A 23,111-nucleotide genomic window follows, 5' to 3' on the forward strand; every position below is an offset into this window, starting at 1 on the left:
TCCCCCTCACCGCTGATGCATTCTGGGAGCCCCCCAGGTCCCCCAACTCCCCCTCGCCCCGGTGCATTCTGGGAGCCCCCCAGGTCCCCCAACTCCCCCTCGCCCCAGTGCATTCTGGGAGCCTTAGAACCCTGCCCCCTCCCCTTTGCAGACTCCCCTTTGCCCTAGTGTTTGCCACCTTTCTACTTGCCCCAAACCGAACCCCCCAGCCCCGCCCCCGCCCCGAGGCCCCACCCCCTCGCTCCGTCTCTCGCTGTCCCCCACCCTCACTCACTTTCCCCAGGCTGGGGCAGGGGGTTGGGGGGCAGAGCGGGGGGAGGGCTGTGGCTGGGGCCGAAGGGGTCGGGGTGCAGGCTCCAGGCGGCGCCGACCTCAGGGGGCTCCCAGAAGCGGCCGGCACGTCCGGCCTCCCTGGCAACCCTAGTTGCCCAATGGCATTCGGGGAATGTCAAGACCCCCACCCCCTGCCCCCCATCCCTGACCCTCTTCCTTGACTCTTGCTTGCCCCATTGCATTCTGGGAGCTCAGTGGCGACCCCCCACACACACACACTCCAGGATTCTTGCTGGCCCCAGTGCATTCTGGGAGCCTCTCTCCCCTCCCCCCCAAAGACCTGGTTCCATGGGAAGCTCTGGGACAAGTGGGGCAAAGCCCCCCCCAACCCCAGCCCCCTCCTCTCCATTAATGGGGGAGCCACTGAGCCCGGGAACACCCAGGAGTGGGAGCGAGGCCGAGAGTTGAAAGCTGGGGACTTGACGGGAAGGTGGGGGGCGGGGGGTTGCTCCAGCCGATGCCGAGAGTTCACCCCACAGGGCCTTGCCGGCTACAGCCAGGGGGAAGAGGGGGGTGGCGAAGGCCCTGGGTCGGCTTCCCTGCATCTCTGCCGGACCCGGGCTTTTCAGCGCCCCCCTTTCCCCTGGGGCCCAGAAGACGCAGGGCCAGGGAGCCGCCCCCGAAGGAGCCGGGCGCAGGATGGGACGTTGGGGTGCTCTGGAGCCAGTCGCCCGGGGCTGCTCCCGCTTCCGAACCTCCTGCTCTGGGGGCACCTGGAGAACCCGCACCCGGGACCAGCAGCCGCTCCGGGCCCGGGATTGGGGCCATGGTGGTAACTAGGACTACACGTCCCAGCATGCACCCGGTTAGGGAGGTTGGGGCTGGACTACAATTCCCAGCGTGCACCGGGCGGGCGGGAAGGAGCTGGACTACAATTCCCAGCATGCCCCGGCTGGGGACGGGGCTGGACTGCAATTCCCAGCATGCCCCGGCTGGGGGCGGGGCTGGACTGCAATTCCCAGCATGCCCCGGCTGGGGGCGGGGCTGGACTGCAATTCCCAGCATGCCCCGGCTGGGGGCGGGGCTGGACTGCAATTCCCAGCATGCCCTGGCTGGGGGCTTGGACTACAATTCCCAGCATGCCCCGGCTGGGGGCTTGGACTACAATTCCCAGCATGCCCCGGCTGGGGGCGGGGCTGGACTACAATTCCCAGCATGCCCCGGCTGGGGGCGGGGCTGGACTACAATTCCCAGCGGTCCCTGCAGCGGGTCCTGTGACTCCGTGGCTCGCCGAAGCGCAAAGAGGGAGCCCGTGAGTGTGAACCAGCCCCCGCCCCCCCCGGACCCCCCCAGCCCCTGTTCCCCGGGAGCTGCCCCTGCCCATCCCCCCTCACTTCTGTACCCCCAACTGTGCCCCCCACGTCCCTCTGCCCCACTTCCTGCGGGGGGGGGCTGGCGCCAGGTGTGCAGCGGGGGGGGGGCTGGCGCCAGGTGTGCAGCGGGGGGGGGCTGGCGCCAGGTGTGCAGCGCGGGGGGGGGGGGCTGGCGCCAGGTGTGCAGCGGGGGGGGGGCTGGCGCCAGGTGTGCAGCGCGGGGGGGGGCTGGCGCCAGGTGTGCAGCGCGGGGGGGGGCTGGCTGCGGGGGCTGCTCGGCTCCGGCTGCAATGCCCCGCCCACTTTTCTCCCCCAGGGGTCACTGCCTGGGGGCCCCTCGACCCCCACCATGGAAGAGGTCGACAAGATCCTCATCCACTCGCTCCGCCTCTCCGGAACGTAAGCCCCGCCCCCTGCGGGGGGCACCGTGCTGGGGGGCAGGGGGTCTCGCCAGGGGGCCCTCCCCGGGCAGTCGGGCCTGGGGGTCGGGGGCTCTGCTGGGGGGGTCTCCCCTAGTGCTGGGTGCTAGGGGATGCCGGGGGGGCAGGAAGCGGGGTCGGGGGCTCTGCTGGGGGGCTCTCCCCTAGTGCTGGGTGCTAGGGGATGCCGGGGGGCAGGAAGCGGGGTCGGGGGCTCTGCTGGGGGGGTCTCCCCTAGTGCTGGGTGCTAGGGGATGCCGGGGGGCAGGAAGCGGGGTCGGGGGCTCAGCGGGGGGGGTCTCCCCTAGTGCTGGGTGCTAGGGGATGCCGGGGGGCAGGAAGCGGGGTCGGGGGCTCTGCTGGGGGGGTCTCCCCTAGTGCTGGGTGCTAGGGGATGCCGGGGGGCAGGAAGCGGGGTCGGGGGCTCAGCGGGGGGCTCTCCCCTAGTGCTGGGTGCTAGGGGATGCCGGGGGGCAGGAAGCGGGGTCGGGGGCTCTGCTGGGGGGTCTCCCCTAGTGCTGGGTGCTAGGGGATGCCGGGGGGCAGGAAGCGGGGTCGGGGGCTCTGCTGGGGGGCTCTCCCCTAGTGCTGGGTGCTAGGGGATGCCGGGGGGCAGGAAGCGGGGTCGGGGGCTCTGCTGGGGGGCTCTCCCCTAGTGCTGGGTGCTAGGGGATGCCGGGGGGCAGGAAGCGGGGTCGGGGGCTCTGCTGGGGGGGTCTCCCCTAGTGCTGGGTGCTAGGGGATGCCGGGGGGCAGGAAGCGGGGTCGGGGGCTCAGCGGGGGGCTCTCCCCTAGTGCTGGGTGCTAGGGGATGCCGGGGGGCAGGAAGCGGGGTCGGGGGCTCTGCTGGGGGGCTCTCCCCTAGTGCTGGGTGCTAGGGGATGCCGGGGGGCAGGAAGCGGGGTCGGGGGCTCAGCGGGGGGCTCTCCCCGGGCAGTCGGGGCTGGTCGAATTTCAGCGCTGGGCGAGCCGCCCCTCTGCGGTGTTATATGCAGCTGTTTCCTAGCGGCCGCCCCCCAGCGGTGGCTGCACCGTGGCACCGGGTCCCTGCCCACCTGGGGGCGCTGTCTGACGGCGGCTCCCCGGCGCCCCCCAGGCAGGTCCCCGAGGAGGTGCAGAGCCTGCGGGAGTTCACCACGGAGCTGACCGTGGAGTCGGTGGTGCGATGCCTCCGCCTCATTTACCCGTCGCTGGGCGCCAGCCTTGGCCACGTGCTGCCCCCCGGCATGTCGGCCCGGTTCCGCATCGGCACCAGCCTGGCCCAGGCCTGCCAGGTGAGAGAACCCAGGCATCCTGGCTCCCAGCTCCCGCTGCTCTAACCCCCCCAGCCCCCGCTGCCCTCCCCGAGCCGGGGAGAGAACCCAGGAGTCCTGACGCTCCCTCCCCCGCCAGGAGCTGGGCTACCAGGGCGAGGTCGGGTACCAGACTTTTCTGTACAGCAACGAGCCCGAGATCCGGCGCCTTCTGCTGTTCCTGGTGGAGAAGCTGCCCAGGGACGACGCTGAGGACGCCAGGCAGCCCGCCGGTACCCGGGGGGGTGGGGGGGGCAGGGGAGGCTCGTGGGGCACGGGGAGGGGCCACACCGCCGGGTTGAAGGTGTGCCAGGGGGGCGGATCGGAGGGGGTGCTCGGGGGGGGGGGATCTGGGCATCGGGGGGGGGCGCTGCTGCTGGCCATGACCTTTGCCCCCCTTGCAGGGAAGTCGGCCGGGTTACTCCGTGCCATTGCAGCGAAGATCAAGGAGCAGCTGGGGACGCCCTGGGTGCCCCCCGCGTGCCGCACCCCCCGGCTACAGCTGCTGCAGGTGGGTCCCTTCCCTCCGCGCCCCCGGTTCCGACCCACGTGTCCAGCCGGCGAGCCCTGTATCCACACCACAGCCACACGCAGCAGCCCAGCCCCACGGGCCCATCTACCCCGGCGTCCTGGCTGCAGCGTTTGCTTCGCTTCCCTCCCTCCCCAGCCGGGCCTCGGGGCTCCCCCCCGTAGACCCGGCTGGGTTGGGTCCCGTGGCCTGTGCCCACGTCACGTCTCCCCTCACACCTACTAAATACACATCATTGTACTCGAGATTAATTAATTACATTCTCCTGTTTTATAACAGAATAAATATAATGCAGAATTTACTCGATACACAATGATCTGTAAACACTAAACATGACGTCCCGTATTGAATTTTATATATGGGACAATACTCGACGTTCTGTTTTACCTGTAGGTGTAACGTATTCCAGACCAGGTCCCGTTTATTTAATAAATGATGTGTTTTGTTGTAATTCGTGTGTTGTCGACTTCAACCTGGCATAGTCCAGTTTAACGCACGAAATACATCGATCGTATATTCAAATGAGAGTGGATCCTTCACCTCGTCCAGTCTTAACCAGCCTTCGGTAAACGAGCTCCGGAGTAAATGGGGCTGTGTAAATGTGACGTTTCCTCCAGGCGCAAAGGGACTGGTAACAAATATTTTTAGAAACTCGACAAGTTTCAGTTGACACGAGGCTGGTGAATAATCGTGGTTCTGACACTGAAAGGTTTCGGGTGCGAATTACACTCTATTATTAAGAGTAACCGTCAAGAAGGTTTGCGATAGGGAGGAAAAGGCCGGTGGGTGACGTTCCTGAGATGATGTAGGAACCGGCGTTAGGTTCTGGTTCGTCTTCTAATTAACCTGCGTCACGTGCGTGACGTTAACGAGCTCAAGTTCGCTTCTGCTGACGGTGTCGTTCTGAGTCTCCCCAAACGCACCGGTTGGATTTCGTGGCGTTTGAACCCGCCGCAGTATCCGTCTCTGAACCGTCTCTTCAGGCTGGCCGATAACCCGCCCCTGCCGTGGCCTGTGACGTGTTCTCTGCGTGGCGGGGGGCGTCCTGTCCAGCCCCCGGCCCGAGAACAGCTCTGGCCTTAAATCCCTCCCACGCCGGGGCCCCACGAAGCTGGGTGCAGAGCTGAGCAGAAGTCGGTCTGCTGGCGGGGCGGGACTTCCTGTTTTCCCGCATTGCCCCGCCCCCATATGATGGAAATGGCCTGTCATCTCTCTCTGTCTGCGAGGTGCTACCGCCCCATAACCCGCCTCCCCCCCCCCCCCCGGGATTCACTCCACAGGTGTTCCCTGGCAGCGCCCCCCTTTCCTATCTCAAATGGGTCCTGTGGCAGGCAGTTCCACAGGCTAACAGTGTTGGTTTTCTCCCTGCAGGGCACCTGTCTGCTGAAGCCGTTTCACGCCCACCCCTTGGTCCTGCCCCGCGATTCGGGGCCTGTTGGTAGATGACGGGAAGGGGGCAGGGGCTGGATCTGAGCTCAAGAGGGGTCGGGTGCAGCAGGATTGGGGGCACAGAGGGGTGGAGGGGACATGGATTGAGAGGGCGTGGGTGGGAGCCAGGGGGTCGAGGCAGGGGGTGTGGATCGAGGTCGAGTTGGCTGGGGGAAGGGGTCTGTGGGGCTGGATTTGGGGCATGGGTGGGAGGTGGGGGAGGCGGCGTGGGGGGCGGGCTCTGACCTCCATGTTCCCCCCCCCCCCGCAGAGCGCCGGGAGTTTTTCGGGGGGTTCCTGCCCCCGGTGTCAGCCCAGCCCCCCCGGCCGGGCGCCGTGGCCCCGTCCCTGCTGGAGCGTCACGCAGGCGACCTGGGGGCGCAGCACGACTGGGAGGCCGACTGGCAGAGCCAGGGGCTGGCATCTCGCCTGCCCCCCAAGGTGAGGGGGGCTGCGGGGGGGGCTCTTGCCTGGGGTGGGGAGGGTCCTGGATGTTTGTGGAGGGTCCCTCATGGGGGGAGGGGTTTGGGGTCCCCTGGCCTCCAAGGAATACATGCCCCGGGGGGGTTGCTGCAGGGGGGTCCCCCAATCGCACTGCCCCCCCCATTTTATCTCCCCCCAGGAGTACGTGCAGTGGAAGCACCAGCGGCTCCGGCACCGCCTGCTGGACCAACTGCGTCAGGCCGCCCCCCCCCACGGCGCCGCTGGCCCCCCCCAGCCAGGGGCGCCGGACCTGGCCCAGATGCTGGGGCTGCTGAGCGCGGGGGGCACCGGGGGGGCCCTGGCCAAGGGGTCCCGCTTCAGCCGCGCCCAGCGCCTGGCGCACAAACAGGTACCTGTGGGGCCGGGAGCTGGAACATGGGGGGGGGGAGTTGGGGGGCTGTGGGGAATGGGGGGGGCCTTGGGGGAGGCTGGGGGGCTCAGAACTCCGGGTACCTGGACAGACTTGGGTGAGTCTGGGCGGATGCGGGATTGGGGGGGATGGAGGTGGGGGTTAGGGGCTACCCAGGAGGTTGGGGGACACTTGGGGGGGTTGGGGTGGCTGGGAGAGGGGAATCTGGGGGGCCGGGCAGGGAATGGGGGCGCTGCAGGCTTTCGGGCTCTGGAGGGACTCTGGGAAATTTTGGGGGAGTGATAGTGTGGAGGGGGCTGAGGGGAGAGGCCCTCTGTGACTGCCCCCTTTTGGCCCCCCAGGACCCTCAGGAACTCGTGGGGCAGATGCAGGCAGCGGTGGAAACTCTCCCGTCCTCCAAGACCTCGGAGCAGGTAGTGGGGGGGGACCCCCTTAAAAAGCGGGGGGAGTGCTCAGCAGTTGGGGGTTGGGGGACCCCGAGGCAGGGTCCGGAAGGGTGCTCTGGGGGACCCCAAAACAGCTGGGAATTCAGAGCTACCACCTCGCTGATCGTTAATCCTGGACCCTAATGATGGCCAGTTCTCGTTGCTACCCCAGTGGTCCCTGGCAGGACTCAGCCAGCTGGGGGGTGGGGAGGGGTGTTCCCAGGATGCCCCCCCGCTGCCCCCCCCATGCTGGCCTTGAGACCCTCTCCCCGCCCCAGGAGGAGCTGGTGCGGCAGGCGGAGGAGCTGGCCGGCCTGCAGGGGGAGCTGCGGCGCCTGGAGGCCGAGATGGAGGCCGTCGGGGGGGAGGTGAAGGTGCTGGAGCTGAGCCTTTCCCAGGTGAGGGGCGGGGGGGGGGGCTGGGACGTTTCCCCCGGGGCGGGGGGGCAACCATGTCTTGGGGGGGAGGGTCCGTGCTCCCCATGTCTCTCTGCCCCCAGGCGGGGGTGTCTGGGGGTGTCGGGGGTCCATGCTCCCCAGTCTCTCTGCCCCGAAGCGGGCGGGCTGGGGGTCCGCTCTCCCCATCTCTCTCTGCCCCCGGGCGGGGGTGTCTGGGGGTGTCGGGGGTCCGTGCTCCCCGGTCTCTCTGCCCCCGGGCGGGGGTGTCTGGGGGTGTCGGGGGTCCGTGCTCCCCGGTCTCTCTGCCCCCGGGCGGGGGTGTCTGGGGGTGTCGGGGGTCCGTGCTCCCCGGTCTCTCTGCCCCCGGGCGGGGGTGTCTGGGGGTGTCGGGGGTCCGCGCTCCCCGGTCTCTCTGCCCCCGGGCGGGGGTGTCTGGGGGTGTCGGGGGTCCGTGCTCCCCATCTCTCTCTGCCCCCGGGTGGGGCTGTTTGGGGGTGTCGGGGGTCCGTGCTCCCCGGTCTCTCTGCCCCTGGTGTTTGGGGATGTCGGGGGTCCGCGCTCCCCGGTCTCTCTGCCCCCGGGCGGGGGTGTCTGGGGGTGTCGGGGGTCCGCGCTCCCCATCTCTCTCTGCCCCCGGGCGGGGGTGTCTGGGGGTGTCGGGGGTCCGCGCTCCCCATCTCTCTCTGCCCCCAGGCGGCGGCAGGGCTGTGCCAGCAGCGGCTGGCTCTGGGGGGCCGCGAGCGGACCCTGCGCGTACAGCGCCGTGCGCTGGAGCTGCTGCCGGAGGCGGGGAGGAACCTGGCCGCGCTGCAGCTGCTGGTGGAGGGCAGCGCCCAGCGCCTGGTGCACCTGGCCGCCCAGTGGGAGACGCGCCGGGGGCCACTCGTGGATCAGTATCGGCACCTGCGGGCCGCCCGCCACTCCCGCCAGGTGAGCGTGGGGGCGGGGCTGCTCAGCGGGGGCGGGGCTCCGCCCGGGGGCTGCCCCCCCGCTCACCCCCTTCTCCCCCCGCAGCTGGAGTCGACCCGGCGGGTCGCGGAGATCCAGGCCCTGCACGAGTGTGGACGGAGCGCGGCCGCTGAGGCCCGGCGCAAGGAGGAGCTGTGCCGGCAACTGGTGGGCGGGGCCTCTCGGGCGGGGGGCGGGGCCTCTCGGGCCTCTCGGGCGGGGGGCGGGGCCCGGGTGGGAGAAGTGGGGCTGGCCGGGCGGCATGGGCTGCGATTTGCATGCCGCGGGGGGGCGGGGGGGAGCCCTCTTTGCCCGCTGGTTTTGCACATCCCCTGGGCGCACGATCCCCCCCCCCCGTGCGTGTGGGGCCCCCCTGGCCGGGCCCGGTGGGGGGGGGCTGGGGCAGACGCTGACCCCCCCGCCCCCCCCAGCTGACGGAGCTCGAGGTGCTCCCCAAGGACGTGTCGCGGGCAGCCTACACCCAGCGCATCCTGGAGATCGTCGGCAACATCCGCAAGCAGAAGGAGGAGATCACCAAGGTAACTGGGGGGGGGGAATCGCCCCCCGGGCCCCCCCTGCCCTCGGCAGCTTCCGCAGGCCGGAGATGCCCCCAGGTTACCCCTCCCCTCTCGGGTTGGAGGGGGCGCTCCCCTGGGGTGCAGCGGTAACTTATGGCTTTTATCCCCACCCCCCGGCCTTGCCCTTTGCGGCCGCGGAAGTCGAGCTCTTATCCATGCCACGGGCAGGGCCGGGTCCCCGAGCTATGGGGGGGCTCCCCCCCGGCAGCGGTAGTAGATCTCTTCTCCTCCGCCCCCCAGATCCTGTCAGACACCCGGGCCCTGCAGAAGGAGATCAACGGGCTGACGGGGAAGCTGGACCGGACCTTCGCCGTCACCGACGAGCTGGTCTTCAAGGTGGGGGAGCTCCTGAGGAGGGGGGCTGGACTGGGGGAGTGGTGGGGAGATGTGGGGTGCCTGGAGGGGGGGCTGTATAGGGGTGCTCCCCTGGGGTTATGGAAGGGAGGGGTGTGGGGGGAATATAAGGTGGATCCCCAAAGGGGCCCCTTGCGCGGGTGGAGAGAGGAGAGTGACTGGGGGGCTTTGGGGCTCCCCTGGGGGGGCTGGCCTCGGGCAATTGGGGGGGGAAGTGTGGGGAGCAGGCTTCCTGACTCCCTTCTTGACTCTGTGCCCCCCTCAGGACGCCAAGCGGGACGAGTCGGTTCGGAAGGCCTATAAGTACCTGGCGGCTCTTCACGAGGTGGGTGTGGGGGGATACAGGCCGGGGGGAACCAGGGGTGTCTCAGTGGGGGCAGAGTGGGGGGCAGCTCTCGTTGGCTGGGGGTACCAGAGACCCAGGAGTGGATCTAAGGGACCAGTGGGGGGGGGGAATGGCCGGGGGGGCTGCTGTAGCCCAGGTGGGTGGGGGGCTGGGGCAGCCCGGCCGGGGGACTCATTAACCCCTGCCCTGCTGCCCCCCAGAACTGCAGCCAGCTGATCCAGACGATCGAGGACGCGGGGGCCATCCAGCGGGAGATCCGGGACCTGGAGGAGCAGGTGAGGGTTGGGGGGGGAGCCGGGCCTGGGGGCGGGCGGGGCCGGAATGCGGGGGCCTCCCAGCTCCAGCGCTGAAGGAGTTAATCTGCCCCCGCAGATCGAGAGCGAGGGGGCCAAGAAGACCTTGGCCAACCTGGAGCGGATCCTAAGCGACTACCGGGCCCTGCGGCAGGAGAACGCGGCGCTGCTGGGGAGGAGCCGGGACCCCTGAGACGGCTGCATATAACGCCCCTCCACTGGGCCCCCCATCCCCTTTCTCTGCTGGGGCGCCCACCCCATTCTCCACTCCCCCCGGGCGCCATCCAAGCCCCCCACTTCCGGCCCCCGGTAGCTGCTGGGGTAACCCCCCCCATTTCTCTCCCCTGCCAACTGCTGCACCAGCCCCCGCCATTTCCCCCACCAAACAGCAGCTGAGCCGGGGGTGCTGGATTTTGCTCCTTTTATTCCCCCCCCTGCAGCCTGGGGTCAAGGTAGCTGTGGCTGGGGTGCCGCGTCCGTCCCTCCAATTCCCCTGGTGGAACGAGGTCAATAAAGTCCATGGTTTTGCAGACAGCTCCTGTGTCCAAGGGCGGGGGGTGCGTGGCTCCATCCGTGTCTCCCCCCCCCACGCACATGGGGGGTGGGCTCAGCCCCTGGAGCTGCCCTGGGGGCGTCTCACGGGCTGGGACGGGCGGAGGGTGTGGAGGGCAGAGGGGGCAGCAGGTGCTTCAGCAGGTGCCTGGCGGGGAGAGAAGACATGAGGAGGGGAAGGGGGGGGCTAAGACGTTTTGGCCCCGCCCTTCCCCGCTGGGCCCACCCTGGGCTGTAGCTAATGGCAAGGACCCTGCTGCCCCCCTAGACCCTGCAAAGGGGCGTGGCTAACAGGGGAGGCCCCGCTGGACCCCCTCTGGGGGCGTGGCTAACAGGGGAGGCCCCGCTGGACCCCCTCTGGGGGCGTGGCTAACAGGGGAGGCCCCGCTGGACCCCCTCTGGGGGCGTGGCTAACAGGGGAGGCCCCGCTGGACCCCCTCTGGGGGCGTGGCTAACAGGGGAGGCCCCGCTGGACCCCCTCTGGGGGCGTGGCTAACAGGGGAGGCCCCGCTGGACCCCCTCTGGCGGCCTGGCTAACAGGGGAGGCCCCGCTGGACCCCCTCTGGCGGCCTGGCTAACAGGGGAGGCCCCGCCCATCCCCGCTGGACCCCCTCTGGCGGCCTGGCTAACAGGGGAGGCCCCGCTGGACCCCCTCTGGGGGCGTGGCTAACAGGGGAGGCCCCGCCCACACAGGGGCTCCATACAGGGGCGACCGCTGGCTCCGCTTCTTCTGGAACTCGTCCTCGTCCACTGTCCACACGGCGCCTTTCACGTGCTCCACGCGCACGAAGCACTTGTGCAGGCTCAGGTTGTGTCGCACGGCGTTCTGTGGGGGGAGGGGGGGTGAGTGCCCCTCACTCCCGACCCACAGCCCCCTCCCAGCCCCACCGGTGCCCCTCACTCCCGACCCGCAGCCCCTGCCACCCCAGCCCTGGGCCCCCCCACCCTTGCCGGTGCCCCTCACGCCTGACCCGCAGCCCCTCACCTTCCAGGTGGCCGTGTTGTGCCGGAAGTAGCCGAACATGCGGCTGAACCACTGGTAAATCTCGTTCAGCGTCAGCTGCCGCTGGCTGGACTCCAGAATGGCCTGTGGGGGACGGGGGGGGGGCTGTCAGGGCTCGGGTGGGGTAGCCCCTCCCCCCAGGCTCTGGGGCAGGAGGGGGGCACTCTGTGACGAAGTGGGACAGTTCTTAATGTTTCCTCTGAATAGTGTGGGGGTGCCTCAGTTTCCCCTAGGCAGTTCTTAAGTCTCTAGGGGGTGGGGTAAGGGGGTATGATGGTTGCAGAGCCCTAGAGGGCAGGTGTGTGCAGGGGTCTGGACACAGAATGGCCGACACCCTGTTTCCTGGCCACTGGTGGCCTGGGCCCTTCCCCCTGCCAGGTGAGAGCTGAAGGGTTGGAGAACAAAGGGATCCGGTGCCCTCCTGGCCCGGGAAAGGGACAAAGCCCAGAGCAGCGGGGGCGGGAGGGAGTTTCAGTTTGGGGCTGGCTGGGACATGGAGTGAAGGGCAGACGGGGTTGTCTGGCTCACTGCCCCCCAAAATGGACCCAGCTGAGGGGTCCTGGTCTCTGCACCTACAAGCTCTGTGTTAGACCCTGTTCCTGTCGTCTAATAAACCTTCTGTTTCCCCGGCTGGCTGAGAGCTGACTGCAGGGTTGGGGGGCAGGACCCTCTGGGCCACCCAAGGACCCCACCCGGGGGGACGCGCTGCGGGAAGCACACAGTGGGGCAGGGGAGGCGGGAGGCTCCGGGGCCGGATCTGGGACGGTGGAAGCTGGGGCAGCGTCTTGCCCTGGGGACAGTCGGCGCCGAGAGGGGAGGGTCCCCAGAGTCCTGCCCGGCTTCGGGGGAGCAGGTCCGAGCATGGCCCGGGGACCCTGCGACAGCCCTAGTGGCAGGGCAGATGGGGGATGGCGGCTGGGGGGGTTGGGCAAGGTGGGGCGGGGGTCCCTGGGGTCGGGGGCTCACCCAGCGGATCAGCGTCGCGTAGGTGAAGGGCGGCCGGGCCGTGCTGAGCCGATAAAATTCCAGGCTTGGGCCCAGGTCTGCGGGGTGAGCACAGCTGTCGAGCAAGGGGGGATGACGCCCCATGGCCTGCCCCCCAACCAGGCTCAAGTATTACCCCTCCCCCAGCATGCACTCACCCCTCGGCCTCCACGCTGGCCCCCAGTCCCCACCCAGAGCCGGGAGAGAACCCAGGAGTCCTGGCTCCCAGCCCCCCCTGCTCCCACCACCAGTCCCCACCCAGAGCCAGGAGAGAACCCAGGAGTCCTGGCTCCCAGCCCCCCCTGTTCCCACCACCAGTCCCCAGTCCCCACCCAGAGCCGGGAGAGAACCCAGGAGTCCTGGCTCCCAGCCCCCCCTGCTCCCACCACCAGTCCCCACCCAGAGCCAGGAGAGAACCCAGGAGTCCTGGCTCCCAGCCCCCCCTGCTCCCACCACCAGTCCCCGCCCAGAGCCGGGAGAGAACCCAGGAGTCCTGGCTCCCAGCCCCCCCTGCTCCCACCACCAGTCCCCACCCAGAGCCGGGAGAGAACCCAGGAGTCCTGGCTCCCAGCCCCCCCTGCTCCCACCACCAGTCCCCACCCAGAGCCAGGAGAGAACCCAGGAGTCCTGGCTCCCAGCCCCCCCTGCTCCCACCACCAGTCCCCGCCCAGAGCCGGGAGAGAACCCAGGAGTCCTGGCTCCTAGCCCCCCCTGCTCCCACCACCAGCCCCCAGTCCCTGCCCAGAGCCGGGAGAGAACCCAGGAGTCCTGGCTCCTAGCCCCCCCTGCTCCTACCACCAGCCCCCAGCCCCCGCCCAGAGCCGGGAGAGGACCCAGGCGTCCGGGCCCCAGCCTCTAACCTGAGAAGATGCCGACACCGTGGCTGCCCCAGGAGTGGGGCTGGGGGGTCAGTGGAGTCTGCAGCGCCCCCTTCTGGGCAGGGAGGGCAGCTCCCGAGCAGGCCCAGCCCCAGGGGTTGGGGGGTCGGGTGGGGCAGCGCTGGCCCCTCGCTGACAGTGCCTGGGGGGGAGGGACAGGTGAGGGATGGGGGAGGGGATTCTGGCCCCACTCCCTCCTCTTCGCCCCCACCCCATGGATTCTGACTCCGCCCCACCAGGCTTTAGGCCCTGCCCCCACTAACTTCATCTCTGCCCCGATGTCTGGCCCCACCCCCAGTCCCTCACCTCCCCCCAGACTCGGACCCCCCACCCCATTCCTCCCACCCCAAGGCTCTGCCCCCTTCTTGCTCCACCCAAGAGGACCCCCCCGGCTCTTACTGGGTCGAGGGCTCGGTCTGTGGCCTCCATCGTGGCCAGCTGGGCCTGCATGGCCCCCAGGCGACGCCGCTCCTGCTCCAGCTGGGGGGGAGGGGGACAGGTGAGGGGGGGCAGGAAACGGGTTGGGGGGGAATCCCCCTGGACTACAACTCCCATGATGCACCTGGGTGACACTTCCCATGATGCTCTGTGACGGATCGAGGCCCCCCCCCACATGAAGATGCCTGCGAGGGGGGAGCCCCCCCAGGGCAGACCCCCCCCCCGGTACCCAGTGTCAGTGACCCCAGCCCCAGTTATCCCCCCCACCTTCTCCCCGAGGCAGCACCCAGCTGCGATTGTCCCCCCCAGCCCCTGTGGGGCAGCCGCCCCCCATCTGCCTCCTGCCAACCTCACCTGCTCCTCCAGGTGCTCGACCAGCTCCCTCTGCCGCCGGCACCGGGCTGCCCCATCCTGCACCCACAGCGGCTCCTGCCGGGGGGGTCTGCCGAGATCAACAGTTCAGCTGGCCTGCCCCCTCCCAGAGCCGGGAGAGAACCCAGGCGTCTGGGCTCCCAGGCATCCGGACTCCCAGCCCCCCAGTCTAACCCCCCACCCCCCTCCCAGAGCCAGGAGAGAACCCAGGCGTCCGGGCTCCCAGCCCCCCCACATCTAACCCCCCACCCCCACCCCCCTCCCAGAGCCGGGAGAGAACCCAGGAGCAGGGCCCCCACGGGAGGGCTGTGTCGGGCCCCCAGGCCCCTGCGGGGGGTGGGGGGCTGGCCACTTCCTGAGGGAAGTGCAGTCACCCGGCCCCAGCCTGCTCCCTCCCCTGGCTCCCGGGCAGGGGGGGTCGGCCCCCCCAGCACTCGCCGGCGCGGCGGGGGGCCGGGTCGCTCCACTTACCGCCGCAGGGGAGTGCTGGGGGGCCGCCCCCTGCAGCCCTCAGGGGACAGGGTGGCTGCAGTGGGGCTGGGGGCCGTGGGGAAGAGGCTGGAGCAGCAGCCGCGTAGGGCACCCGGAAACGGGGTGCCCCAAATGTCCTGGTGCCCCACGCAGCTGCGTGCTATGTGTAGGGGTAGGGACGGCCCAGCCCCCCCTCCCCTCCCGGAGCCGGGGAGAGAACCCAGGCATCCGGGCTCCCAGCCCCCCCCCCCGCTCTAAGCCCCTGGCCCCCACACCCCTCCCGGAGCCGGGGAGAGAACCCAGGCATCCGGGCTCCCAGCCCCCCCCTGCTCTAAGCCCCTGGCCCCCACACCCCTCCCGGAGCCGGGGAGAGAACCCAGGCATCCGGGCTCCCAGCACCCCCTGCTCTAAGCCCCTGGCCCCCACACCCCTCCCGGAGCCGGGGAGGGAACCCAGGCGTCCTGGCTCCCAGCCCCCCCCCCCCCCCCCCCCGCTCTAAGCCCCTGGCCCCCACACCCCTCCCGGAGCCGGGGAGAGAACCCAGGCGTCTGGGCTCCCGGCCTCCTCTGCTCTAACCACTAGCCCCCCCCCCCCCCGAGCCGGGAGAGAACCCAGGCGTCCTGACTGTGCGGGTTTACAATGGCGCCAGGCTCGGAAGGCCCCCCACCTGCTCCACTTGCCCTGTGCCCCGAGACCCCACCTGCCCCCTGGCTCCCCCCACTTGCTGCTCTTGGCCCCTCCTGGCCTGCAGCTCCGGGCGTCTCTGCCTCCCTCCCCCTGGGGGGCCCGGGACTGGGGCAGACGCCGGGCTGGTCTTGGGCAGTTGGGGAGCAGGGGACGGTGGGGGGCCTTGGCTGGGCCCCTCCAGGCAAGTGGGTCCTGAGCCAGGTCCTGGCCTGGCTGATCCCGCCACTCCCGAGGGGCGGGCCCTGGCTCATCCCGGCGGGGCGTGGGGGGGCCTGAGGGAGTGGGGTTGTGGGGGGCGCTGGCCATAGGGCTTTGGGGGCTGTTGGGCGGGGGTCTGTGGCCCGGCGGGGGGCCGCCCCCCGAGGGGCACGGGCAGGCTGGCAGCACAGGGCCGGGCGGGGACCTGGCAACTGGCGCTTGGTAACCCGTGGCCTCGCGCTGGGCTGGGTGGAGCCGGGTCTGGGGACCGCCCCCCGCCCCAACTCCGTGGCCCCCGGTGGGGCCCACAGATATGTTTGGTGCCAGGCCCACAAAAGGTTAATCCGGCCCCCCCGCTCTAATCCACCAGCCCCCCTCCCCTCCCAGAGCTGGGGAGAGAACCCAGGAGTCCTGGCTCCCAGCCCCCTCCCCAAGCACTCACCTCTCATTCTGCCCCTGTGGTCCCCAGGGCTGGGGCAGTGGTGGGGGGGAGACTGGTCCGGGGAGTGGGGGGCATAGCGGGGGGCAGCTGGGTCCCTCAGAATCCACTCCATGCCTTTTATGTTAATCCCTGGAACAAGGGGGGGAGAAATGGGGGGGTGGGCCAGGGCACCATGCCAGGCTACACCCCACTCGCCAGAACCCCCGCCCCTCCCGGCACCCTCGGTTACCATGTGTCAAGCCGTGGCGGGACCTCACCACCACCACGCCCGGGGGCTGGAGGTGCAGGATGGAGGGGCGGGCGCTGGGCTCCGGAGAGATCTGGGGGGAAGAAAGTGAGGGGGTGAATGGGGGGCAGAACCCAGGTGTCTGGACTCCCAGCCCCCTCCGCAGTAACCACTAATCCCCCACTCCTCTCCCAGCACCGGGGAGAGAACCCAGGAGTCCGAGCTCCCAGCCCCCTCCGCTGTAACCACTAATCCCCCACTCCTCTCCCAGCACCGGGGAGAGAACCCAGGAGTCCGAGCTCCCAGCCCCCTCCGCTGTAACCACTAGTCCCCCAAGCCCTTTCCAGCACCAGGGAGAGAACCCAGGAGTCCGGGCCCGGTGCGGTGGTACCTGTTGGATGAGCAGTGCCTGGCGCTGGGTGTCCTGGAGCAGGGCCTGGAGCTGGGGGGTGGTTTGGGGATCCCCCATTGCCACGGGGTACGGTGGCATCTGTGGGGCAGGCAAAGGGGGGGTGCTGTCAGTCCTGGGGGGCTAGGGAGGTAGGCTGCCCCCTCTGTGCCCCTCCCCCAGCCACGTGGGGACCCACCTGCTGCTTCCTGGAGGGGGCGCTAGTTCCACGGGTGAGCACCGTGGGGCGGTTCTGGGCCCCGCCGGGTGGGCCGGCTGGGCTGTCGCCATGGGGCACTCGGGATGCCGTGCGGCTGGGCATCGGGGCCTGGCGCAAGCTGTGGGGAGAAAGGGCAGCTGAGGGGGTGGGAGAAGCGACGAGGAAGTACACGCGTGTGTGACTGGTCACACGTTAAGCCGTGCACGGGGCGTGAGCAAGTGTGATCCGTGCAACACGTCCCACGTACACGCACGGAGGAGATTCATGCAAGTCGCGGGGAGCACACGCAGGGCAGCGGTTTCCCATGGCGCGCGGGGCACCAGGTGCATGTCAGAGCCACGCAACACGGGGTGGGTGGATCCCCGGTGAGCGTGCGTGCAAGTGTGAACCACGCGACTCTGAGCCATGTCATGCGTGGGGGCCGGGAGCCACAGGGCCCAGCCGGACCTTAGCAGCCCTCAGCCTCCCTGACGAGCCGCGGGGCTAATTAGTGCACGCGGCTGGGGGAAACGGGCCTTGATTAGCCAGACGGGTCTGACCCAGAGCCGGGAGATCCAGGAGAGGGGGGCAGAGGGGCGGATGTGGGGCGAGATAGAGGGAGGGGAGAGACTGGGGGCTGGGAGGGCTGGTTAGAGGGATGGAGGGGGTGGGGGGAGCCCCGAGGGGAGCAGCGACCTGTGGCTCTGGCCGTGGGATTTTGTGCCGTGAGCTGGGGCAGCGGCCGGCTGGGACCGGGGACCCCAGAGAGCGACAGGCCCCCGGCAGCGCCGTCACCAGCCACGAGGGGGCGCCCCGGAGGCGAGGGCATGGCCGAGCACGCACGCGTGTCTGTGATCCGTGCGACGTGTCGTGTCCTGGGGAACGTGCCTGGCTGAGCATGAGCCGCGTCTTTGCCCCCGTGAGCGCCCAGGGACGGGACGTGCCCCGCAGCCTCGTGCCACGAGCGGCCAAGACGCGTGGGCCAGCGTGATCTGTGGCCCGCCTCGCACGGCCAGCGCACTAGGCCCTCCCCTGGCTCGCACGTGTGCAGCCCCCGTGACATGCGGGCATCTCCTCCGTGCCTTTGGGCCGCTCGCACGCCAGCCCACCGGGGCTCACATGTCACTCTGAACATGCCTGGACACGTGACGCACCCTCCAGATGGGCGGTCCCAGGTTCGGGGGCGAGAGCAAACACCCAGCTCCGGGAGGGGGGTGAATCCAGCCAACGCCCCCCATATTACCCCCACACCTTGACCCCTGCACCTCCCATCTTGCTCTGACCTGTAGCTAGACCCTACCCCCTCCAGCTCCTCGCGGGCCCCCATGCCCCCTTCCTGCCCCCCAACCTCTAACCCCCACTCCCCTCCCAGAGCCGGGGACAGCTCCCAGGAGTCCTGGCCCCTAGGCCCCCTGCTCTAACCCACTACACCCCACCGCCCCCCCAAGCTGGGGAAAGCACCCAGGCTCCCAACCCTGCACACTCCCCCCGCTCTAACCACTAGACCCCACTCCCCGCCCAGGGCAGGGGCCGCATCGAGCCACTTCCCCCGCAGCGGGGGCGGGGCCGGGGCCAGGTTCCGAGAATCGGGGTGACGTCCCGTTCGGCCCCGCTCTGATTTCTCACCGCGGCCCCCGCTTCCCAGACGTCACGGAACCCGGCCACGTCAGCGGCGTGGGACGCGGCGCCCAGGGGTTAAATCCGGGGCGGCCCACCCCCCGCCTCAGCACGCACAGAGCTGGGGGGGTGCAGCCTGGTGACCCGAGGCCCCCAGCCCAGCCCAGCCCCAAGGGTCCGTGGGAGGCTGGATTTCATCTGCTCCCCCACCCGGCCCTGATCCTCCCCAAAGCTCGAGTCGCGCTAGGCCTGGAGACAGTGCACACGAGTAACCAGCTCGGGTCTTACAGGCCCCCACTCCGCTGCCAGGGAACCCAGGCGTCCTGGCTCCCAGAGCACCCCCCACGCTCTGAGCACCAGCCCCCACTCCCCTCCCAAAGCCGGGGAGAGAACCCAGAAGTCCGGGCTCCCAGACCGCCCTCTCTAACCCACCAGCCCCCACTGCCCTCCCAGACCGGGGAGAGAACCCAGGCATCCTGGCTCCCAGCCCCCACGTTCTAACCACCAGCCCTCACTGCCCTCCCAGAGCTGGGGAGAGAACCCAGGAGTCCGGGCTCCCAGCCCCCACGCTCTAACCACCAGCCCCCACTGCCCTCCCAGACCGGGGAGAGAACCCAGGCATCCTGGCTCCCGGAGCACCCCCACGCTCTGAGCACCAGCCCCCACTCCCCTCCCAAAGCCGGGGAGAGAACCCAGAAGTCCGGGCTCCCAGACCGCCCTCTCTAACCCACCAGCCCCCACTGCCCTCCCAGACCGGGGAGAGAACCCAGGCATCCTGGCTCCCAGCCCCCACGTTCTAACCACCAGCCCTCACTGCCCTCCCAGAGCTGGGAGAGAACCCAGGAGTCCGGGCTCCCAGCCCCCACGCTCTAACCACCAGCCCCCACTGCCCTCCCAGACCGGGGAGAGAACCCAGGCATCCTGGCTCACAGACCGCCCCCACGCTCTGAGCACCAGCCCTCACTCCCCTCCCAGGGTCGGGGAGAGAACCCAGGAGTCCGGCCTCCCAGCCCCCATGCTCTAACCACCAGCCCCCACTCCCCTCCAGAGCTGGAGAGAGAACCCAGGAGTCCGGGCTCCCAGCCCCTGAGCCAGGTATTTCTCCCCAGTTCTGGCAGCTGCAGTTTCTGTCTCGGGGTGTTTTCTGGGCCCGGTTCTGTGTAAAGGGACCTGGCCCGTGGGCGTCCACACAGAGATTCGAAAGAGGAATCGGCAGTGGAGCTGGCTCAGCCCAGCCGGGTCCCTTTGCCTGTGGTGTGAACGCGCCATTGAGTTGCCGTCAGGGGAGAAATTCCGGCTCCTGGCCACGCTCTCGATGGGGTTCTGCAGCCAGACGGACCCAGTCTGGAGTCTACATCGCGTCTCAATGAGCAGGAATCGGGAGTTCGAGTCTGGATCAATCCACGGGGCCGGGTTTGCGGCGTGTCACGTTATTAAAATCCCGCTGTGTTTGGCGGGGTGACTCCAGATTGACTCTGGGGTGCTAGGCTCAGAATCCAGCTCTGCTCCTGTTGCAATGAGGAGTGACTCCAGACTGACCCCAGGTCAGCTGAGATCAGAAACCCCTCCTGTCCCTGCTGAAGTCAGGGGTGACTCTGGATTGACCCTGGGGCAGACCTTAAATCAGCCGAACGACTCGTGGCCGCCTCTGGCCTGCCGGGGCCTGCCCCGATCCCCCCCGACCCCGGTCCCACCCCACTCACCGCTGGGCGCTCCTCAGCATCCCGGCTGGCAGGGGAGCCAGTGTGAAATCCGCCCCGCAGGTGGGTATTTATAGGGCAGCCCTGGGGCGGCCGCGCTCCCCTTGCCGGGTGACTCAGTGGAAACGGAGCACCAGGGCGGCATGCCCCGCGTGCCCTTTGGGGGGGGGGTTTCTTTGCTCGAAAATAACACCAGCGTTTCGGTCGGGGTTTTCGGCGCCCCAGCCCCCGAGGCTTTTGAGCACCAAGAAGCTACCGCAAAAATATCCGTGTGCGAGGGAAAGAAAACCACAGCGTGCACGAGAGAGACACGCGCGCGAGCACACCCCGCCGGAGGAAACCAATTCGCGGGGGGTTATTAAGAGCCGGCGGTGGTGCGGGGCCGGGCCCCCCGTGAGCGGGGCCGAGGGATGGGAATCGGGGCAGGAAGGCCGGGGCAGACTCAGGTTGCCTGTCGTGCGGGAGAAATGGGGTGTTGCTGCTAATGGCGCGGGGAGAGAACCCAGGAGTCCGGGCTCCCAGCCCCCGCGCTGTACCCCACCAGAGCCCACTGCCCTCCCAGAGCCAGGGAGAGAACCCAGGAGTCCGGGCTCCCAGCCCCCGCGCTGTACCCCACCAGAGCCCACTGCCCTCCCAGAGCCGGGGAGAGAACCCAGGAGTCCGGGCTCCCAGCCCCCGCGCTGTACCCCACCAGAGCCCACTGCCCTCCCAGAGCCGGGGAGAGAACCCAGGAGTCCGGGCTTCCAGCCCCCGCGCTGTACCCCACCAGAGCCCACTGCCCTCCCAGAGCCGGGGAGAGAACCCAGGAGTCCGGGCTCCCAGCCCCCGCGCTGTACCCCACCAGAGCCCACTGCCCTCCCAGAGCCGGGGAGAGAACCCAGGAGTCCGGGCTTCCAGCCCCCGCGCTGTACCCCACCAGAGCCCACTGCCCTCCCAGAGCCGGGGAGAGAACCCAGGAGTCCGGGCTCCCAGCCCCCGCGCTGTACCCCACCAGAGCCCACTGCCCTCCCAGAGCCGGGGAGAGAACCCAGGAGTCCGGGCTCCCAGCCCCCGCGCTGTACCCCACCAGAGCCCACTGCCCTCCCAGAGCCGGGGAGAGAACCCAGGAGTCCGGGCTCCCAGCCCCCGCGCTGTACCCCACCAGAGCCCACTGCCCTCCCAGAGCCGGGGAGAGAACCCAGGAGTCCGGGCTCCCAGCCCCCGCGCTGTACCCCACCAGAGCCCACTGCCCTCCCAGAGCCGGGGAGAGAACCCAGGAGTCCGGGGCTGGGCCGGAACGGAGCGTGCGGGGCTGTGAAGCTCCGTGTGTGACTCCGAGAGAGAGACTGTGAATCAGGGGGTGGGGGGTTGTGTCGTGGTGGGCGGGTGGGCCTGACTGGGTAGCGCCCTGTGTGTGTCCCCAGCACTGTGCGTGCAACTGCCTACTGCTCTGCGTGCGTGGGGGTGCGTAGCGTCCACGAGCGGTCGTGTGGCGCGCTGTGTGTGTGCGTCACTCTGGTGGTGCGGTTGTGTAGCGCGGTGTGTGTGTGTCCGTGCGGTTGTGTAGCGGGATTGTGTAGGTCGCCGTGTGTGACCCTGCAGCGCCGTGTGTGTGTGTGTGTGTTGGTGCGGTGGTGTAGCGCAGTGTGTGTGCGTCACTCTGGTTGTGTGGTGCGGTTGTGTAGGTTGCCGTGTGTGACCCTGCAGCGCCGTGTGTGTGTGTGTGTGTTGGTGCGGTGGTGTAGCGCGGTGTGTGTGTGTCACTCTGGTTGTGTGGTGCGGTTGTGTAGGTTGCCGTGTGTGACCCTGCAGCGCCGTGTGTGTGTGTGTTGGTGCGGTGGTGTAGCGCGGTGTGTGTGCATCACTCTGGTTGTGTGGTGCGGTTGTGTAGCACGGTTGTGTAGGTCGCCGTGTGTGACCCTGCAGCGCCGTGTGTGTGTGTGTGTGTTGGTGCGGTGGTGTAGCGCGGTGTGTGTGCGTCACTCTGGTTGTGTGGTGCGGTTGTGTAGGTTGCCGTGTGTGACCCTGCAGCGCCGTGTGTGTGTGTGTGTGTTGGTGCGGTGGTGTAGCGCGGTGTGTGTGTGTCACTCTGGTTGTGTGGTGCGGTTGTGTAGGTTGCCGTGTGTGACCCTGCAGCGCCGTGTGTGTGTGTGTTGGTGCGGTGGTGTAGCGCGGTGTGTGTGCATCACTCTGGTTGTGTGGTGCGGTTGTGTAGCACGGTTGTGTAGGTCGCCGTGTGTGACCCTGCAGCGCCGTGTGTGTGTGTGTGTGTTGGTGCGGTGGTGTAGCGCGGTGTGTGTGTGTCACTCTGGTTGTGTGGTGCGGTTGTGTAGCACGGTTGTGTAGGTCGCCGTGTGTGACCCTGCAGCGCCGTGTGTGTGTGTGTGTTGGTGCGGTGGTGTAGCGCGGTGTGTGTGTGCGTCACTCTGGTTGTGTGGTGCGGTTGTGTAGCGCAGTTGTGTAGCGGGTTTGTGTAGCGGGGTTGTGCAGGTCGCCGTGTGTGTGTGCGTCACTCTGGTTGTGTAGCGCGGTTGTGTAGCGGGGTTGTGTAGCGGGGTGTGTGTGCGTCACTCTGGTTGTGTGGTGCGGTTGTGTAGCGGGGTTGTGTAGCACGGTTGTGTAGCGCGGTTGTGTAGCACGGTGTGTGTGCGTCACTCTGGTTGTGTAGCGCGGTTGTGTAGCGGGGTTGTGCAGGTCGCCGTGTGTGACCCTGCAGCGCTGTGTCTCCCTCTGACTGCGTGTGCGTCCCAGGCCGCCTGGCCCCCCAACCCCTCTCCTCACCCCTTCCCCCCCAGCGGCTCAGACCCCCCTGCAGCCCGCCTCTCACCTTGGGGGGCTCCAGCCGCCCCGCCCCACCGGGGAGCCCCATGGCCGCTGGCTCAGAGCACCCGGGGCTCCTCAGACGCATCTGGGCCCCCCCCACTGTCCCCCGGTTATATGGGCGCCGGCCTCCTCCCGACGCGATGCCAAACCCTCTGCCCGCCCCCCCGACCCACTGCCCTGCCCCCCCGGCGCCGCTGGGGTGCGGCTGCCCCGACCCCCCCCAGAGCAGGCGGGGAATTTTCAGGGGAACTCCAGGGTCAGGTCGGGGCGCGGGCAACTTTCACTGCGCCGGAGAGACGGCAGCTGGCTGACCTGAGACAGGGCCCGCCCCCCCCAGCCGGGCCCCCAGGCCCCCCCGGCACCGCCCGTCCCCCCCGAGCCAGGCCCGCAGGCCCCCCCGGCACCGCACATCCCCCCCGAGCCAGGCCCGCAGGCCCCCCCGGCACCGCCCTTCCCCCCCGAGCCAGGCCCGCAGGCCCCCCCGGCACCGCCCGTCCCCCCCGAGCCAGGCCCGCAGGCCCCCCCGGCACCGCCCGCCCCCCCTGAGCCAGGCCCGCACACACACCCCGGCACCGCCCACCCCCCCCCGAGCCAGGCCCGCACACACACCCTGGCACCACCCGTCCCCCCCGAGCCAGGCCCGCA

The 23,111-nt window shown here is 69.4% G+C and overlaps 2 protein-coding genes across 4 annotated transcripts; one reads left to right on the forward strand and one right to left on the reverse strand.

Moving 5' to 3' along the window:
- Positions 1 to 1,521: 1,521 nt before the first annotated feature.
- CCDC22 (CCC complex scaffolding subunit CCDC22) lies at positions 1,522 to 10,039 on the forward strand. 3 transcript variants are annotated; one of them, XM_073321525.1, is made up of 17 exons: positions 1,522 to 1,585; positions 1,963 to 2,045; positions 3,072 to 3,339; positions 3,458 to 3,590; positions 3,762 to 3,868; positions 5,258 to 5,324; positions 5,586 to 5,755; positions 5,937 to 6,146; positions 6,509 to 6,580; positions 6,871 to 6,990; positions 7,684 to 7,920; positions 8,005 to 8,106; positions 8,370 to 8,477; positions 8,757 to 8,852; positions 9,136 to 9,195; positions 9,417 to 9,491; positions 9,589 to 10,039. In XM_073321525.1, exons 2-17 carry the CDS (start codon positions 1,996 to 1,998, stop codon positions 9,700 to 9,702), a joined length of 1,989 nt encoding a protein of 662 aa, XP_073177626.1. In that variant the 5' UTR covers positions 1,522 to 1,585; positions 1,963 to 1,995; the 3' UTR covers positions 9,703 to 10,039. The 3 variants fall into 3 exon arrangements, with proteins under 3 accessions (XP_073177626.1, XP_073177627.1, XP_073177628.1); XM_073321526.1 differs by having other exon boundaries at positions 3,162 to 3,339; XM_073321527.1 differs by lacking the exon at positions 8,370 to 8,477.
- FOXP3 (forkhead box P3) lies at positions 9,591 to 22,538 on the reverse strand. Its single transcript, XM_073321565.1, has 13 exons — positions 22,471 to 22,538; positions 16,348 to 16,486; positions 16,152 to 16,250; positions 15,764 to 15,854; positions 15,531 to 15,663; positions 13,719 to 13,806; positions 13,326 to 13,406; positions 12,909 to 13,068; positions 12,031 to 12,107; positions 11,047 to 11,148; positions 10,724 to 10,887; positions 10,641 to 10,682; positions 9,591 to 10,571 (listed from the first exon to the last, which is right to left on the reverse strand). Exons 2-13 carry the CDS (start codon positions 16,468 to 16,470, stop codon positions 10,472 to 10,474), a joined length of 1,260 nt encoding a protein of 419 aa, XP_073177666.1. The 5' UTR covers positions 16,471 to 16,486; positions 22,471 to 22,538; the 3' UTR covers positions 9,591 to 10,471.
- Between the last annotated feature and the right edge of the window lie 573 nt (positions 22,539 to 23,111).

The sequence above is a fragment of the Lepidochelys kempii genome, chromosome 23 (assembly GCF_965140265.1).
Source record: "Lepidochelys kempii isolate rLepKem1 chromosome 23, rLepKem1.hap2, whole genome shotgun sequence".
In the NCBI taxonomy this organism is placed as follows: domain Eukaryota; kingdom Metazoa; phylum Chordata; order Testudines; family Cheloniidae; genus Lepidochelys; species Lepidochelys kempii.

Coding starts and splice junctions, on each gene's coding strand:
- CCDC22 (XM_073321525.1), top strand. CDS start 1,996: ATGGAAGAGGTCGACAAGATCCTCATCCACTCGCTCCGCCTCTCCGGA. Junction 6,991..7,683: donor TGGAGCTGAGCCTTTCCCAG/GTGAGGGGCGGG, acceptor CTCTGCCCCCAG/GCGGCGGCAGGGCTGTGCCA. Junction 7,921..8,004: donor CCGCCCGCCACTCCCGCCAG/GTGAGCGTGGGG, acceptor CTCCCCCCGCAG/CTGGAGTCGACCCGGCGGGT.
- FOXP3 (XM_073321565.1), bottom strand. CDS start 16,470: ATGCCCAGCCGCACGGCATCCCGAGTGCCCCATGGCGACAGCCCAGCC. Junction 16,251..16,347: donor CCCCCTCCAGGAAGCAGCAG/GTGGGTCCCCAC, acceptor CCTGCCCCACAG/ATGCCACCGTACCCCGTGGC. Junction 15,664..15,763: donor CCGCCACGGCTTGACACATG/GTAACCGAGGGT, acceptor CCCTTGTTCCAG/GGATTAACATAAAAGGCATG.